Source organism: Mus musculus, chromosome 16 (genome assembly GCF_000001635.26).
Source record: "Mus musculus strain C57BL/6J chromosome 16, GRCm38.p6 C57BL/6J".
Classification (NCBI taxonomy): domain Eukaryota; kingdom Metazoa; phylum Chordata; class Mammalia; order Rodentia; family Muridae; genus Mus; species Mus musculus.
The window spans coordinates 97817340-97832027 of record NC_000082.6 but is presented as its reverse complement, the minus strand read 5'-3'; the positions used below and the strand labels follow the sequence as shown (position 1 = coordinate 97832027).

General features: G+C 45.2%; 1 protein-coding gene across 15 annotated transcripts in view; it reads left to right on the top strand.

The window, feature by feature from the left end:
• The window catches only part of Prdm15 (PR domain containing 15), a 60409-nt gene that overhangs the window by 19848 nt on the left and 25873 nt on the right, over window positions 1-14688 (top strand). For 10 of the 15 annotated variants that reach the window (XR_384928.4, NM_001359077.1, NM_144789.2 and 7 more), the window contains 3 exons: window positions 2316-2417; window positions 10018-10260; window positions 13687-13816. Coding sequence is in view for 12 of the 15 variants with exons in the window: in NM_001359077.1 (NP_001346006.1) it covers window positions 2316-2417; window positions 10018-10260; window positions 13687-13816 (475 nt within the window). In the remaining 3 variants the exon portion in view is untranslated. The remainder of the gene's footprint in view (window positions 1-2315; window positions 2418-10017; window positions 10261-13686; window positions 13817-14688) is intronic. The other 5 variants (NM_001359078.1, XM_030248930.1, XM_006522866.4 and 2 more) reach the window with 1 other exon arrangement.

Below are 14688 nucleotides of genomic sequence, written 5' to 3'. Positions count from 1 at the left end.
AGCCATGTCACACCCACAGTCTGGCCACCCTGAGTCTCTCTGCTTCTGGCTTTGGTTCTAGTGTTTTCTGGTTTTCAAACCAGCTACAGTGCATTCAGTTGAGCTTATTATGTCGTGAAGCTTTCAGCCGGTGTCTGCAGGCGTGTGTCTCTTACCACAGACTCCTGTGGGGTAGCCCACCCTCCCTTCCCTCCTGATTTCATCCCTGGTGACCCTCTGTCCTAAGATGAACTGCTGTGTGTCATGCTGGACTTTTTACAGTTGGTATGTGCCTACCCTCCTGTTACTTAGTTTGACCTATGCTCACACCTAAAGCCCTGCATCTTCTGCTGTCAAGGCTGCTGTGGACTCTGGCTGTATCATGTTGTTTGACTGAGACAGTTTCCTATGTTCAGAAATGTCAGTTGGCATCTGCTGACTATTGACTATTATTTCTTTCATTAAAATTCTTACCTTGTAAAGTTACCTTTTGCAAATCTTGTGTGAGATTTGAGAAGTCTTCACTCAGTGCCATAGTACAGATGTCCACAAATTCTCATGTGATATTTATAGGAGATGGTAGGTCACTTAGATGAAAGGAATCCCAACCCATTGACCCAAGGGCTCCTTTTAAAAACTATTTGTGTGTGTATGTCTGTCTGTCTGTGTGTGTGTTTGTGTGTGTGTATGAGTGTGTGTGTATGTGTGTGTATGAGTGTGTGTGTGTGTGTGTGTGTGTGTGTGTGTGTGTGTGTGTGTATGCATATGCCATGACACACATGGGGAGGCCAGAAGTTAACTTGCAGGGTTTGGTTCTCTTCATCATGTGAGTCCCATTGAACTCAGCTGTTTGAAGTTGTTAGCAAGTGCCTTTTCTTGCTGAGCCCTTGCTGGACCCCAAGGGCTCCTTTTTTAAATCCCTTCTCAGGAATTTCTGTATGTTTGAGAACATGAATGAAAGTTGGAATTTGGGCTGTTATTTCTGTTTATTTTCAATTTCCTGGTAATTCTTAACTGGCAGATTTCTAGAAATGGACAAAGAAGAGTTCAGACACTGGTGGGACATTCAGGTTTCCGTTCCCACCTGCCACCATTTTTGTTACCCTTTCCACCTTTGATTTCTGTTTGACAGTTTCCACATTGCCTATGTTTTCCTCTTGCAGTAATGGTGCGCATCCTTGTTTCTGTTTGTTGTGTTCTCAGCACTGCTCTGGAATGCGAGGAGTTGGGATGGGTTCTTTCCTGGCGCATTGTGGGTATATAGCTGCAGATCTGGGGGACTGTCAAGACTCAAGAGCTTCTTCCAAGTGGCCTCTGGAGTATTAATATTAAGCTTCGTGGTGATGGGTCTGGATGTGACATGCAGGAATGGCAGCTTTGGGCTGGCCCCACAGAAAAACTCACGAGACCAGATCCTGAGACGTGCCCAGTGTAGGTCCCAGGAGAGCACCTGTGATGTCTTAAAAAGGAGCCCGCAGTCCCCATCTGCATAGCCAGGGTCAGTTTGTGTACCTGAGCCTCTCTCCTTGTCCCTCTTCCTCGGGTTCCTATGTGTCACCATTGGAGGGCTAGAGGCACCTTGCCCTAGTTGAGGTTTTAAAAAAATTGAACAGTTAAAGCTCACTCCTGCTTAGGCACCAGACCTCATGGCCAGACAACAGTTAAAAAGCACAACACTTACACAGAAAACTCTGTAGGATATGTTGTACCAGGATCACAGCCATTCCAGGTCCAGGAGCACTGTGAGATGGCTGTTGTTGGTCCACCATACCCTGTTATATGAGCCACTGAAAATTTAAATGAGGGATGTGTGTGTGTGTGTGTGTGTGTGTGTGTGTGTGTGTGTGTGTGTGTGTTTGCTATAGGTAGCATAAAGGTAAAGCATTGTACCTCATACCCCACTTTAAAAAAAACTTTTGAGACAGGACTTCACTGAGTTCCAGGCTGTCTTTGAACTTGTTCTGTGACCATGGTGAGCCTTAGATTTCCATTCTTCTTGTCCAGCTGACTAAATAGTTGGTATTACAAGTCTGCACAACCAGGCCCAGCTCAAGTGTAGGTCCTGGAAGGGCTCTGGTCCCACCAGGCTGGTGACTAGGTGGGGCAACATTTCTGCATCTGGTAACAGGACTCATCTTGTGGTAGTAGCAGGGATACCACATCTGCTCAGTTTCTTCATCTGTGAAATGGGGATGAACTTGATCATTGTGCATGAGACTGAGGATAGTGCCTAGAATACAGTTGCTCATGAGTCTGTGGGCATCTCCATCCTTCTCAAATCACCTAGGGGGCAGGATATTCTCTGCTCTAGTGGCTAACCTTTCTGTGTCTTGCAGCTGCAGGCACCCCTGAGCCCAGTGTCTCTGTGGAACCTGAGCGTGGCCAATGGGTGTGTAAGGTGTGCTCCAACACCTTCCTGGAGCTTCAGCTCCTGAACGGTAAGGTAAAGGTGGCAAATGGGTTTTTTCCAAGGAGTGCAGACTATTGTACTGAGCTTTTTCATGCATGTTGGCCCATGCCCGTGGTTGTCAGTCTGTGCTAGTCTTTGTATTGTCTGTACCATGGCCCACAGTGACCTCCTCTGTGCAACCATATGACCTGGGCATGTGGGCTATTCACTCCAGCCTCACTCTGTTTATCTAGAAAATGGCCATCATGCCTGTATAGACTGTTGTGAGACTCACTGAGTCATGCCGTTACCTCCCCTACTGTCCTGCTGACCAGGCTCTGGATATGGTGGACATAAGCAAGGACAAGAATCCTTCACTTGCCTCTTGAGGTCCTGCCTAGTATCTTATCTAACAGTCTCCCTCTGTTTGTCTTCAGGGCATCCTGTTACTTCTGCCTTCCTTACTAATTGAAGGTGGCCAGAGAAAACTTGACCCCATCCATTATTACACAGTATCCTGGGAACCTCTCTGCTGGGTAATAGAGAAAGATAGCAGTCACATAAGCTACAAAGAAGCTAGGTGTGAAAGCTATGACCTTTATTACATATCGAACATGCTTGATGGCCAAACTCCACAGGGGCCACTGGCTTGCAACTCCAAGGATATGACAGAGACAGCTGGGTTCTGCTCTTGTAGTCTGAGCAAGTCAGTGATTGGAATATTCTGGGACCTATAAGAAGGTTCTTTCTAGACAGATTTTAGCAATAGAAATGCTAATGAGGACATTTCTGGGAGAAACCTTGGTCATTAGGCAGGGCTCATTCATCTTCTAAGGATTGTGGGTATCTGTTCTTGTGTTCCTGGATCATCCTCCTTCCTAATCCTAACCCTAACCCTGTCCTTAACACTTTTTTTCTTTTGCCTGGGGGAATCACATCGGTCCATCATAGATGAGAAAAATGAACAGCTACCAGTTTCTTCCTCCTCTTCCTTCTCCTCCTCTTCTTTTTAGAGTTTTATATGTGAGTGTTTTGCATGCATGCATGTCTGTGTACCACATGTGTGCAGTGTCCATACAGGCCAGAAGAGGGAATTAGATCCCCTGTAACTGGAGTTACAGAGGGTTGTAAGCTATCATGTGGGTACTGAGACATGAACCTTGGTCTTTGGAAGCTCAGCAAGACCTATTAGCCACCTCCAGCCCCATCTGCTGTTGCCTCTAGGTTTCTTAAGAGTGCTGAGCTTGTGAAAGAACATATACCCTAGGTGAGGGCAAGGTCCATCTGTAGAAATCACAGGGTACAGGGACATCACACAAGATACGGTCACTCAGCCCTGGTCAAGAAAGGCTGTTTGATCTGTTGGGTAATTTTCTTTGGTGACTAGTTTTACTTAAGGAAAAAGCCTTCCTTCACTTTGGTAGTAGAGCTAGGCAGTGTTCCTAGATGCCAGCTCAGCTGAGACCTCTTACCATGTACCTACAGTGACTCAGTGCATCTCACAACAGTCTATACAGCCATAGTGGTCATTTTCTGGATAAACAGACTGAGGCTGGTGCGAATAGCTCACATGCCCAGGCTATATGGTTACACATGCCGGAGCCACATTCAAGGCAGGCGTTGCTGCTCAACCTCTGCTACCAGGGGGTCATGGGGCTCTTCTTTCTCCTGCAACCCTTGCCTGTGTGTCTGGTAGGTAACCTGACAGTTGAGGACCTGGGTGCAGAGCTGATCAGAAGGAGAAGGATACAGAGCTTAGTCTCTGGGAAACTAGGCTGCAGGACAGAGAGACCTTTTGTTACTGTCAGACTGGCTTTGAAGACATCCCAGAGCCAAATGGCATGGCTATCGTACACAAGTCTATGGAGTATAGGCTTCATTAGGTCATATTTTGTCAAGTAGGAGAAGTGAATCCATGACCCCCCTCATCTTAGCCATGATCACATTGGGCCTGAAGCTGCCTTCTGCAGAACCTTGTCTGAGAGGCTTACCTCAAGTTAGAAGGTGTTGTTTTGTTTTTTAGGCTCCAACCTATGGTGTCTGCCTTCTCTGTGGTCAGCTAACTTCAAAACCAGATGAGTCTTTTGAACTTGAACATATTTCATGCATTTACTCATGAATATACGTGATTGAACGAGTGAGGGTCAGCATGTGTCTTTTAAAGTCAGACCCACTATGCATAGTACCAGGAGACCAACTGAGATTGCTGGACAACATGGGAAGCACAGGCTGTTGTTCTTGACCTTTCACCTGATGCTGTCATTTCCTGGGTCCCCTTGGGGAACCCTACTCCCGTCTCAAGAGGCCACTTAGGATGTCTGATTAAACATGAGGCAATAGTGAATGTACTGGCCTTGGTGCCCTCCTGGAATTCTACTCCACTTCATTGAATGTAAGGACAAAGAAAGAAGTAAAGAGCATTGAGCAAAGTCGAAAAGATGTCAGGATGTGCTTGCAGCAGCATTAACCAAGCAAGCATGCCAGAGAAGCCAAAGCCAGCAGTGGGACACCCAAGAAACAGGTCTGCTCCTACAGAGCTGGGGGAGTGTCAGGAGTCTGGGAAGAGAGGACTGTCAGCCTGCTTAGAACCCTGGCCTCCTGATCTGTTCCAACCCTGCCATGGCCCCACCCATCTGCATCTCTGCTTCCATCAGCACCCTTGGGAGACACTTGAGACTGGGAACCCTAAGGTACTGAGGACAGGGACTCACAAAGTCAGATGTTGGAATTTGAGCAGTTTCAGACATCTTCATTTCTTCCTCTTCGAGTGGTAGAGCTGGCTCAGGCCCCAGACAGGGAGGAAAATTTTTTCTGTAGAAACCAACAGGTGAAAGACCCACAAGTGGGACTGTTCAACCTCTGACCATCTTCAAGAGTAAGACTCTAGGTGCTGGGAGAAAGCTGAACATGAACAAGAGACCAAACAACTTCTCTGAGGAATCTAAAAATCCTTCCTCCATCTCCCCCCCCCCAAGAAATCCCAAAAATCCTCCATGCTGAAGTTCTCACTGAGGTGAGAGATGGCAGCATAGCACTGCATCCTTCAGATAAGAGCAGGCCACTCTCTTGAAGATTGAAGAAATCAGAGGATGGTAGATGACTGAAAATGAGAACTATGGTAGTAGTCATAAAATTGATGTGAAAGTGTCCAAAAACCCTGGGAAAGTTTTCCATAAGGAAGAAAGTGGAAAATATAAACGCGATAGAGACTGGAGGATGGTCTGAGACTGCAGGTGGACAGGAGTGTTCTGTGGGGGAAAGGGAATGGCAATAAGAATCAATCGGTGGACTGGGGAGGTAGCTTAGTTGATGGAATGATTGCCTAGCATCATAAGTCCTGAGGTCAATCCCCAGCACCCCCCAAAACAGACATGGTAACATATGCCTCTAATCCAGATCTTCAAGAGGCAGAGGCAGGAGGCTCATCAGGAGTTTAAAGTTATCCTCAACTACATAGTAAGTTTGAGTACACCCTGAGTTACATGACATCCTGTTTCAGACCCTAAAGGATGCAGATTTATAACCTAGAAGAGCCCAACAGGCCAGCAATGTGATGAATGACAAAAACCCATCTGTGCTATCATGGGACTTAATTATAGGATTTAGAGAGAAACAGGGTAAGCTATTAGAAACAGGAGCACTGTTAGGATAGGAAGGCAGATTAGCTGTTAGAGTCTTCACTGTCAGAAACCTAGTGAAGATATTCAACAAACCCAGAAATTTTCAAGCTGTGCCAAAAAAAAAAAAAAAAAAAAAAAAATCTCATGAGGAGAACCTGGAGTATGCAGATTGTCACCATCAGACCAGTTAATGAAGACACTGTCACCCACACTAACACTGGGTTCCAGTGCCCAAATGTGTGCTTTTCAGATTCTAGCACCTCTGTTGAGTTTTACAGTACTACCTTGTCCAAAGCAGTATGCATGTCCTCTACATATACGGGAAGGAATTGAGTCCTTTGCTGGGAATGGGAAAAGGATATGCAGGTCACTAGCCCAATTTAGAGAGAGTAGAGAGGGCTCTGGGGAGAACAGGTGCTGTAGAAAAAGGGGAAAGGGGAGGGGCCATGGGAGAGAGGGACAGGGAGGAGAGGGGTGCAATCCAGATGTAAAGTGAATAATGAGAAAAAAAGAAAAGAGAGAAATCTAGGAGGTAACTGTGTTTGACTGTAAGAGAGGAGAGAAGCAGGGGGTGTACAGACTAGCAGCAGACATAGTGAATGACTGATGAAAGATAAGGCAGTAAGCAGCTCCAGGGGAAAAGAGTGCTAGGTACAACTGCTTTGTGGCACCACTGTGAATACATTTTATGGCCATGGTCTTGTAAACACCAGTTGGCTCACACCAAAAGTGTAATCTGAGTGTGTTAGTGTGATTGGAAGGAGTCTGAGGTCTAAGAAGGAAACAGCAAGTATAAGAAAGTGGAATCCCCATATTTTACATCATTGGTAAACGCTGTAATATATATGGTCAGGCCTCCTTATCTGTGTCATTCTCAAGCCAGCGCTCAAACAGCTGCACACCAAAACACTGCTCAGAAAGCGTGTGTCCACTGAATATGTACAGGATTCCTTTTCTTGTCATTATTCCCTGAATGTAGAACAATAACCATTCACAGAGTATTTTTACTGCATTTTGGTATTTTGAATGTTAATGTATGACATGTGTTGGTTTTTGCAAATACTGTGCCATTTTATGTAAGGGACTAGGTGTCTGTGAGTTTTTAGCCTCAGGTTCCTGGAACTACTCTCTGTAGGTGTGGATGGGTGACTTGAAAATGCAGGTCATTGAATGGGCAGAGTGAGGCAGGAGACTGATGGGTTTTGTTATGAACCAATTACACAGTTATTTGCACCCTTCTTGTTGAGCTTTCTGCCAATATTGTGAGCCTTTTCAAAGAAACAGTTTTGAGCTTCCCTTACTTCTTACTGTATCTTCATTTTTAAAAATTAACTTCTGATGATTTATCTTTTTGTTGTTGTTGTATTTTTGAGACTGGGTTTTATGTAGTCCAGGCTGCCTCTGCACTTGGTCTGTAGCTCAGGACAACCTTGACTTCTTCTTCACCTCCAACAGACATGCGCCACCATGCCTGCCTCCTTTTTATCCTCCTTTATTTTTGTTTTTGTTTTGTTCTTTCCTCTGTTTTAAATTGAATGCTTCACTCAGTCATTTTTACTTACTTTTTAAAATATAAGCACTGAAGTTTCCCCTAAGAGCCATGCTGGCTCCCTCTACAATTTATTCGACATAGCGTGTCAATTTTCATGAACGCTATAACATGGTCGAGAAATTCATAAAGCAAAGACTGACAGCTGTATGAGGATGAATTGCACCATCTCCTCTCATGGCAACCAGAGCAGTTAGTACATCAAACACAAATCACAAGGGCATAGGAAATTTGATGAGCATGGTAGACAGACTTTGTAACCCGTGTGAGTGTGGCATCAGAGTTGGTGTGTTTCTCATGCATTTTTTAATGAATATTTTTAATTTGATGTGCATTGGGATTTTTGCCTGCATGTGTGTATGTGTAAGGGTGTCAGGTCTCCTGGAACTGAAAGTACAAACAGATGTGAGCTTGTCATGTGGGTACTGGAAGTTGAACCCGGGTCCTCTGGAAGAGTAGCCAGTGTTCTTAACCACTTTGCCATCCCTGCAGCTCCACTTTCACACATTTATTTACTGATTTCTGAGACTGAGTCTCTCTTGGTCCTCTTGCTTTAACCTTCTGAGTGCTGGGATTTTAGGCGTGTGACACCACACCTGTCTATACAATGCTAGGCACCAGGTGATACTTCATGTGAGCCAGGCAAACTGGAAGCCGGCTCACACCCTGAAAGCGCCAATCCCTAACCCTTGCTACCCCATTTGTTTACTCTGTTAATTTTGGACCTTGGACCAGAAGAATCACAGCTTTTGCCTACTGTGGATGGCTCTGTGTGTCCGTGTTGAAGGCGTTGCTTTTCTCTGTTCTCTGTTCTTTGAGGGAAAGCAGTGCCTTCAACACATACACAGAGTCATATATAGAATGAATCCCTGTCTCCTACACAGAGTCCATGTAACCTGGGTCCAGAGTAGACCAGGTTGGTGTCTTAGTCCCCAGGTCTGTGATGACTTGTAATCCAGTCTTTACAGCCTGATAACCCATGAGACCTTATGGCCTCTGATTTCACTCTTGCTGTGTGCTTCACTTTAGTTTTCAGTTCCCTCTGTGTGATTGGCAGAGTCTTGTTTGCTTTCCTTTACTACTGCTCAACCTATATTTTCAGGGTGTGTGTTCTATTTGTCTAACATGGTTAGGTACCAGATCATGTTAGCTTTTCCTCACAGGCCTTGGGGCCGCCTCCCTAGCATAGAGTCTCTAATCCTGGACAAATCGGGGATAAATGGCTACTTAGGTTGGTACTGGTGCTGAATCTATTCACATTTGCAGAGGGAGGAACCAGCTCTAGGCACAGTGGGGCTTCTGTCATAGCTTCTCTTCCTCTTCCTGTCATCTGGTACTCTGTGACCCAGCATATTTGCCCACTGCATCCCAAGCTTACCACTCCATATGGCTGCCAGCCCGTTTCCAACGTCTGTCTCCACTGCCTTGTCCTGGGTGGTTTTGGAGACTTTCTGTTAGCTGTAGAGAAGCAAAGACATTTTGCTTTCTTGTAGGGTTTATAAAGAAATGTTTAGCTGGCCAGTGGTGGAGCACACCTTTAATCCCAGCACTTGGGAGATAGAGGCAGGCTGATCTCTGAGTTTAACCCCAGCCTGGTCTACAGAACAAGTTCCCAGGACAGCCAGGGCTACACAGAGAAACTCTGTCAAAGAGAAGGAAGGAAGGAAGAAAAAGGGAAGGAGGGGAAATAGAAAGAAAGGAATGGGGAGGGAGAGAAAAATAGAAAGGAAGGAAGAAATGTTTACTGTGCTTTAGGTGGTATTCCTCTATAGGTGCTTAGTATGTCACACTCTATGAAAACAAAACCAGGAAATACAATCAAGGCAGTAAGTCGGGTTGCTGATGGTTTCGTGGAGTAAGCAAGACACTGGAGCTGCTCCAGCAGTGAACATGGCCTCTGCAGATGTGTGTGTGCACTTCCAGATATACAGACTGCTTCATACAACACCATACCCTGCCTGTGCCTCAGTACAGCTTCAGAGTGGGGGATGTGACCCAAGTGGCAGAGTGCTTGCCTAGCATGCAGGGAGCCCTTGGCTTGAACCCTAGTAATGCATAAAATGGGGCATGATGGCATGATTTGTGTAATCTTAGCCATTGAAGGTAGAGACAGAAGGGTCAAAAGTTGAAACTGGTCTATGCTACATGACATTCTTTAATGCATAAACAAAAATGATTTAAGGTGATCAGCCTACATTTGAAAGTTCCAATTATGAAGCATTATAGATTTCTAAACTCAGAGTCCACGATGATCTGGAGCCATCTGGTCCTGAATACATCAGATGAGAGAAACTCAATTCGAAGCTGTATGTATGTAGTAGAGCCATTTCTCTTTATTAACAGTGAAGATAAAGTTTATTTACCTGTGCAGAGGGCACACTTGGCAAGCATAGCAAAGAAAGCCAACAAGCAAGGCCAGTGGTGAACTGGCAGGAGTTCAAGTTCCTACTGTGTCATCATCAGCCCCTCTCCTCTTGCAGAGCATCTCTTGGGCCATCTGGAGCAAGCCAAAAGCCTCCCTGCAGGTGGCCAGCAGCATGAGGCAGCTTCTGAGAAGGAGCCTGATGCACCCAGGATGGAGCCTCCCACAGCAGCCGAGAGCAAGAGCATCCAGAGTGTCATGGTCACCAAAGAGCCAAAGAAAAAGCCTCGAAGAGGGAGGAAACCCAAAGCATCCAAGGTTGAGCAGCCTCTGGTCATTATCAAAGACAAGGAGCCTTCAGGTGAGTAGCTGACAGGGGCTGGGCTGGTGGTATGTTCCTCATCACCTCTTAGTTTTCTGGGTGACATCTTTTCTAGTCCCTCAGTCAGCTGTTAAAGTGTGATTGTTGTCTTAGGGTTTCTGTTGCTGCAAGGAAATACCATGATCCAAAAGCAAGTTGGAGAGGAAAGGGTTTATTTGGCTTACTGCTAGATTATAGTTCATCATTGGAAGAAGTCAGAACAGGAATTCAAGCAGGGCAGGAACCTGGAGGCAGGAGCTGATGCAGAGGCCATGCATGGAGGAGTGCTGCTTACTGCCGTGCTTTACATGGCTTGCTCACCCTGCTTTCCTATAGAACCCAGGACCACCAGCCCAGAGATGGTCCCACCTACCACAGGCTGGGCCCTCACTCACTGATCACTAGTTGAGAAAATGCCTGACTGCTGGATCTCATGGAGGCATTTCTTCAACTGAGGCTCCTTCCTTTTGGATGACTCTAGTTTGTGGCAAGTTGACACAAAATCAGCTAGTATAGTTATCAGGCAGAATCTTCAGACTAGAGTATTAAAAACACAGAAATTTTTAAATAGACACCTGGCTAGCCATTGTCTCATCAAGACTGGAGCCCTCGGTCTGGTTTTGTTTTGGGTTTTTTTTTTTTTTTTTTTTGGTGTTTTTTTTGTTTGTTTGGTTTTTTGTTTTTGCTTTTTGCTTTGTTTTCTATTTATGGTTGGCTTTAAGGTCAGCATGTAACCCAGACTGACTTTAAATTCTTGATCCTGCCCACTCTGCCTCTTAAAGAGCTGTGATGACACACCTGTGCCACAGTGCTTGGCTTGGCTTGTGTTTCTGTGTTTCACTATCTCAGTTGTGAGTCTTGCCCATCCCATGCCTGTCAGTCACAGCTCTGTTTACCCAGCAGGCCTTAATTCATCATGCAAGTTCCCAGTATTTGTTGCCTATTGCTTATGGGTGGACATGTTGCTGGTCATGTCCCTGTTCTTTTTAAATTTTTTTTCTTTCATTCACTCATTCGTTCGTTCATTCATTCATTGTGTGTATGTGCAGACACACCATACAGACCACAGACCAGAGTTTATACAAAAGCCAGAGGATAACTTTGTAGTTCTCTTTCAGCTCTGTGAAGACTCCAGGGATGGAACTCTGGGGCCAAACTTGTACAGTAGCTATCTTTGCCACTTAAAAATTTAGTCTTTATTAAAATCCAAAGTCTTTGTAAAATTCCAAAATCCCTTTTAAAAATCAGTCTCTGAAGTGTGGGAGTCTATAGGATCAAAATTAAGTGAAATACTTTTCAAGAGGGAAGAACCAGGGCGTGGTCATAATCCGAACAAAACAAAACAAAACTAAATTCCAACAGTGTACATCACTCAGTGTCCAATATCTGAGGATCATTCATGGTCTTCTAGGTCCACCAGCCAAGGGATAGCACCACCTCCACTGGGCCAGGCCCTCCCACATCAATTGGTAGTTTAAAAAATATCCAACAGCTTAGTCATGGTTTCTACTGCTGCAGCGAGATATCATGATCTTATAGAGACAGTTTCTCAATTGAGTTCCCTCCTTTCTAGCTTGTGTCAGGTTGACATAAAAGTAACCAGCACACCACTTGAACCACCTCACTGACCTGAGTTTGTTCTTTGATTATGCAGAACCCTCAGCTAAGTTTGCAGCAATTCACTCAGTAGCATGTATATGTCCCTGGAAAACAATGGTCTCTGTGGTCCTCATGCAACCCCTGTCCCAGCTTCCTGACCCCTCTGATGCTAGGTCTACCTCACATTCAGGACAAGTGTAGTGTTCAGATGACTGCCCCTTCTGCCTCTGCTACTGGACTCTGACTCTTTACTCTTTCCATTGTGGAAATGATAAGAGAGCTTGAAATTAAAGAGAGAATAGAAGAGCTGCTTCCATGGAACGTTCTCTGCTTTCCTGTTTCCTTCTCTCTTTGGCCAGTGCTCGTTCTCTGAACATTTTTAAGTATCTGCATGTGAGCAGGAGTGGTTTGAGCTTCCTGTGGGATGTCCCTGCCTCTATAGACAGGAAGGGACAGAAGGGACTACTTCCTGACTGTCATTTGCATTTGGTGATAGTAGGTAAAACAATAGAAACCACTGGCTCCAGAGAGGCTTCCGTGAGCAGCTGATGGGAGCAGATGCAGAGACCCACCGCCAAGCATTAGGGGGAGAGAAACCCAAATTGGAGATCTCCATTGACTCCCCACCCTTAGAGCTCAGGGAACCTCACAGAAGAGGGGGGAGGAAGAATTATAGGAGCCAGAGTGGTCAAGGACACAAAGGAACACGGCCCACAGAATCAACTAAGCAGACTCATAGGGACTTACAGAGACTGAAGTGTCAGCCACTGAGCCTGCATGGGTCTGTACTAGGTCCTCGGCATAGCTGTTATTGTTGTTAGTTCGGTGTTTCTTGGGACTCCGAAGAGTGGGAGTGGGTGTGTCTTGACTCTTTTGCCTGCTCTTGGGACCACTTTCCTCCCACTGGGTCACCTTGCCCAGCCTTGATGTGAGGGTTTGTGCCTAGTATCTTGTTTTGCTGTATTCAGTTGGTATCCTTGGGAGGCCTGCTGTTTTCGGAAGAGAAATGAAGGTGGATCTGAGGGTGGCAGGGGTAGGGGTGGGGACCTGGAAGGAGTGGAGGGAGGGGAAGCTGCAACCAGGATGTATTGAAAACAAAAAAAATGAAAATAAATAAAAATAAACCAATGGCTCAGAGTCTAGAATATGACTCTGTTTGTTGAGTGTTTGCCCATCATTCACAGATCCCAGGGTTTATCCCCAGTACCACAGAAACTGAGCATGATGACACATGCCTAGAATTATATATATCTCTTGGGAGATAGAAGGATCAGATATCCACAGTCATCCTTGATTACATAGTAAGTTCAAGGCCAGCCCTATCTCCATGAGACCCTATTTAAAACAACAAAACAAAACAAACAAACAAACAAACAAAAAACAGAAAAAAACAAAGCAACAATGGTTGAAATTTTCTTCTTTATAAAATCTTCATGTTTCATTTTATCCCACTTCTGATGTGGCCCTGAATGGAATATTTATTCACCTTTGAACATCCTTGAGATGACTAGTCATACTTATAAGTCTCTGTCAGCGTTCATTTAATAAGCTACAAGATATGGCTGATGGTGTCCTGGGCAGAGACAGGCGAGAGTGACATAATGTGGTTCTTGGGCTTTATAGGGCATGTAGTGTAACTGTGGTTTGGGTTAAAAACATTATACCCTCTTTAAATATAGATAAACGTTTAAATTCTAACATGTTCGACTTGTATCCCTGTTGTATCCACACCCAGGAGGTGCTCCCCCAAGGCGGTACTTCTCCTGGGTTTTGTGACAGTCTGTCCCGTACACTAGTGATGACCCTTTGTCATACCCTTCTGCACAGAGCATGTGGCAGAGATCATAACTGAGATCCCCCCAGATGAGCCTGTGAGTGCAACACCAGATGAACGGATCATGGAGTTAGTCTTGGGGAAGCTGGCCGCCCCCACAAATGAAGCCAGCTCAGTGCCAAAGTAAGTCCTGATTGTACATGGCTGGTGCTTGGGGACGGAGCACAGGGAACGGCTAATTGGTACCAAAGGGAAAGTACCTCCCACCTTTAATCCCCACAGCAGAGCTGGGCTTCTTCTCTTCTGGCCAGCACTGTATGTTCTGAACTCTAGGAGTTTCCTAGTGTGTTCACTGTGAGAATTTTTCTTTTCTTAAAACACAACAACAAAACAAATGACAGACAATTCACCATCACAACTCTTTTTAAGGACACAGTGTAGACACTGGCTATCCGTCTCCGAAGCTTTTTATCTATCCAAACTGAAACTAACCAACCACCCCATTCTGCTCTCTGTCTGCAGGCAGTTCCAGCCTGTATCCCCCATGTCAGCAGGGCACACAGTACTTGCTTTCTATGAATAGCTTATTTTTCTCAGTACATATCCTTCTATGTCATAGTGTGTGTCCAAATCTCTGTAAGGCTCATGTTACCCTGATGCATGTACCTGCCTTGTCTGCTCTCCCATGGGGGATCCTGAGGGCTTTGCCCCAGCTATGTGAGCAGTGCTGCTATGGTTCAGCAGTTGCTTGTATTTGGATATTATTAGTCAGCTTCACATCTTGCCCTGCTTTCTTTTTTGTGAGCTTGGGAAAGAAATGTTTATACCGCAGTTATAATTCCCTAATGAGTCTTTGCCCTGAAGTTGACTCAGCTGCTGGTGTTTTCTATGCCCTTTGGAGTTGGCAGAATTCACCTGGTGAACCTGTGAAAATGTGGGTGTGTTTATTATTCCTTTCCTGTCTTACTGCCCAGAGGATTTCAAGCACTTACCAGAAAAAGCACACTTGACAGGATGAAGAAGCATTTAGGAGTCCAGTTCAGAATCAACATAAA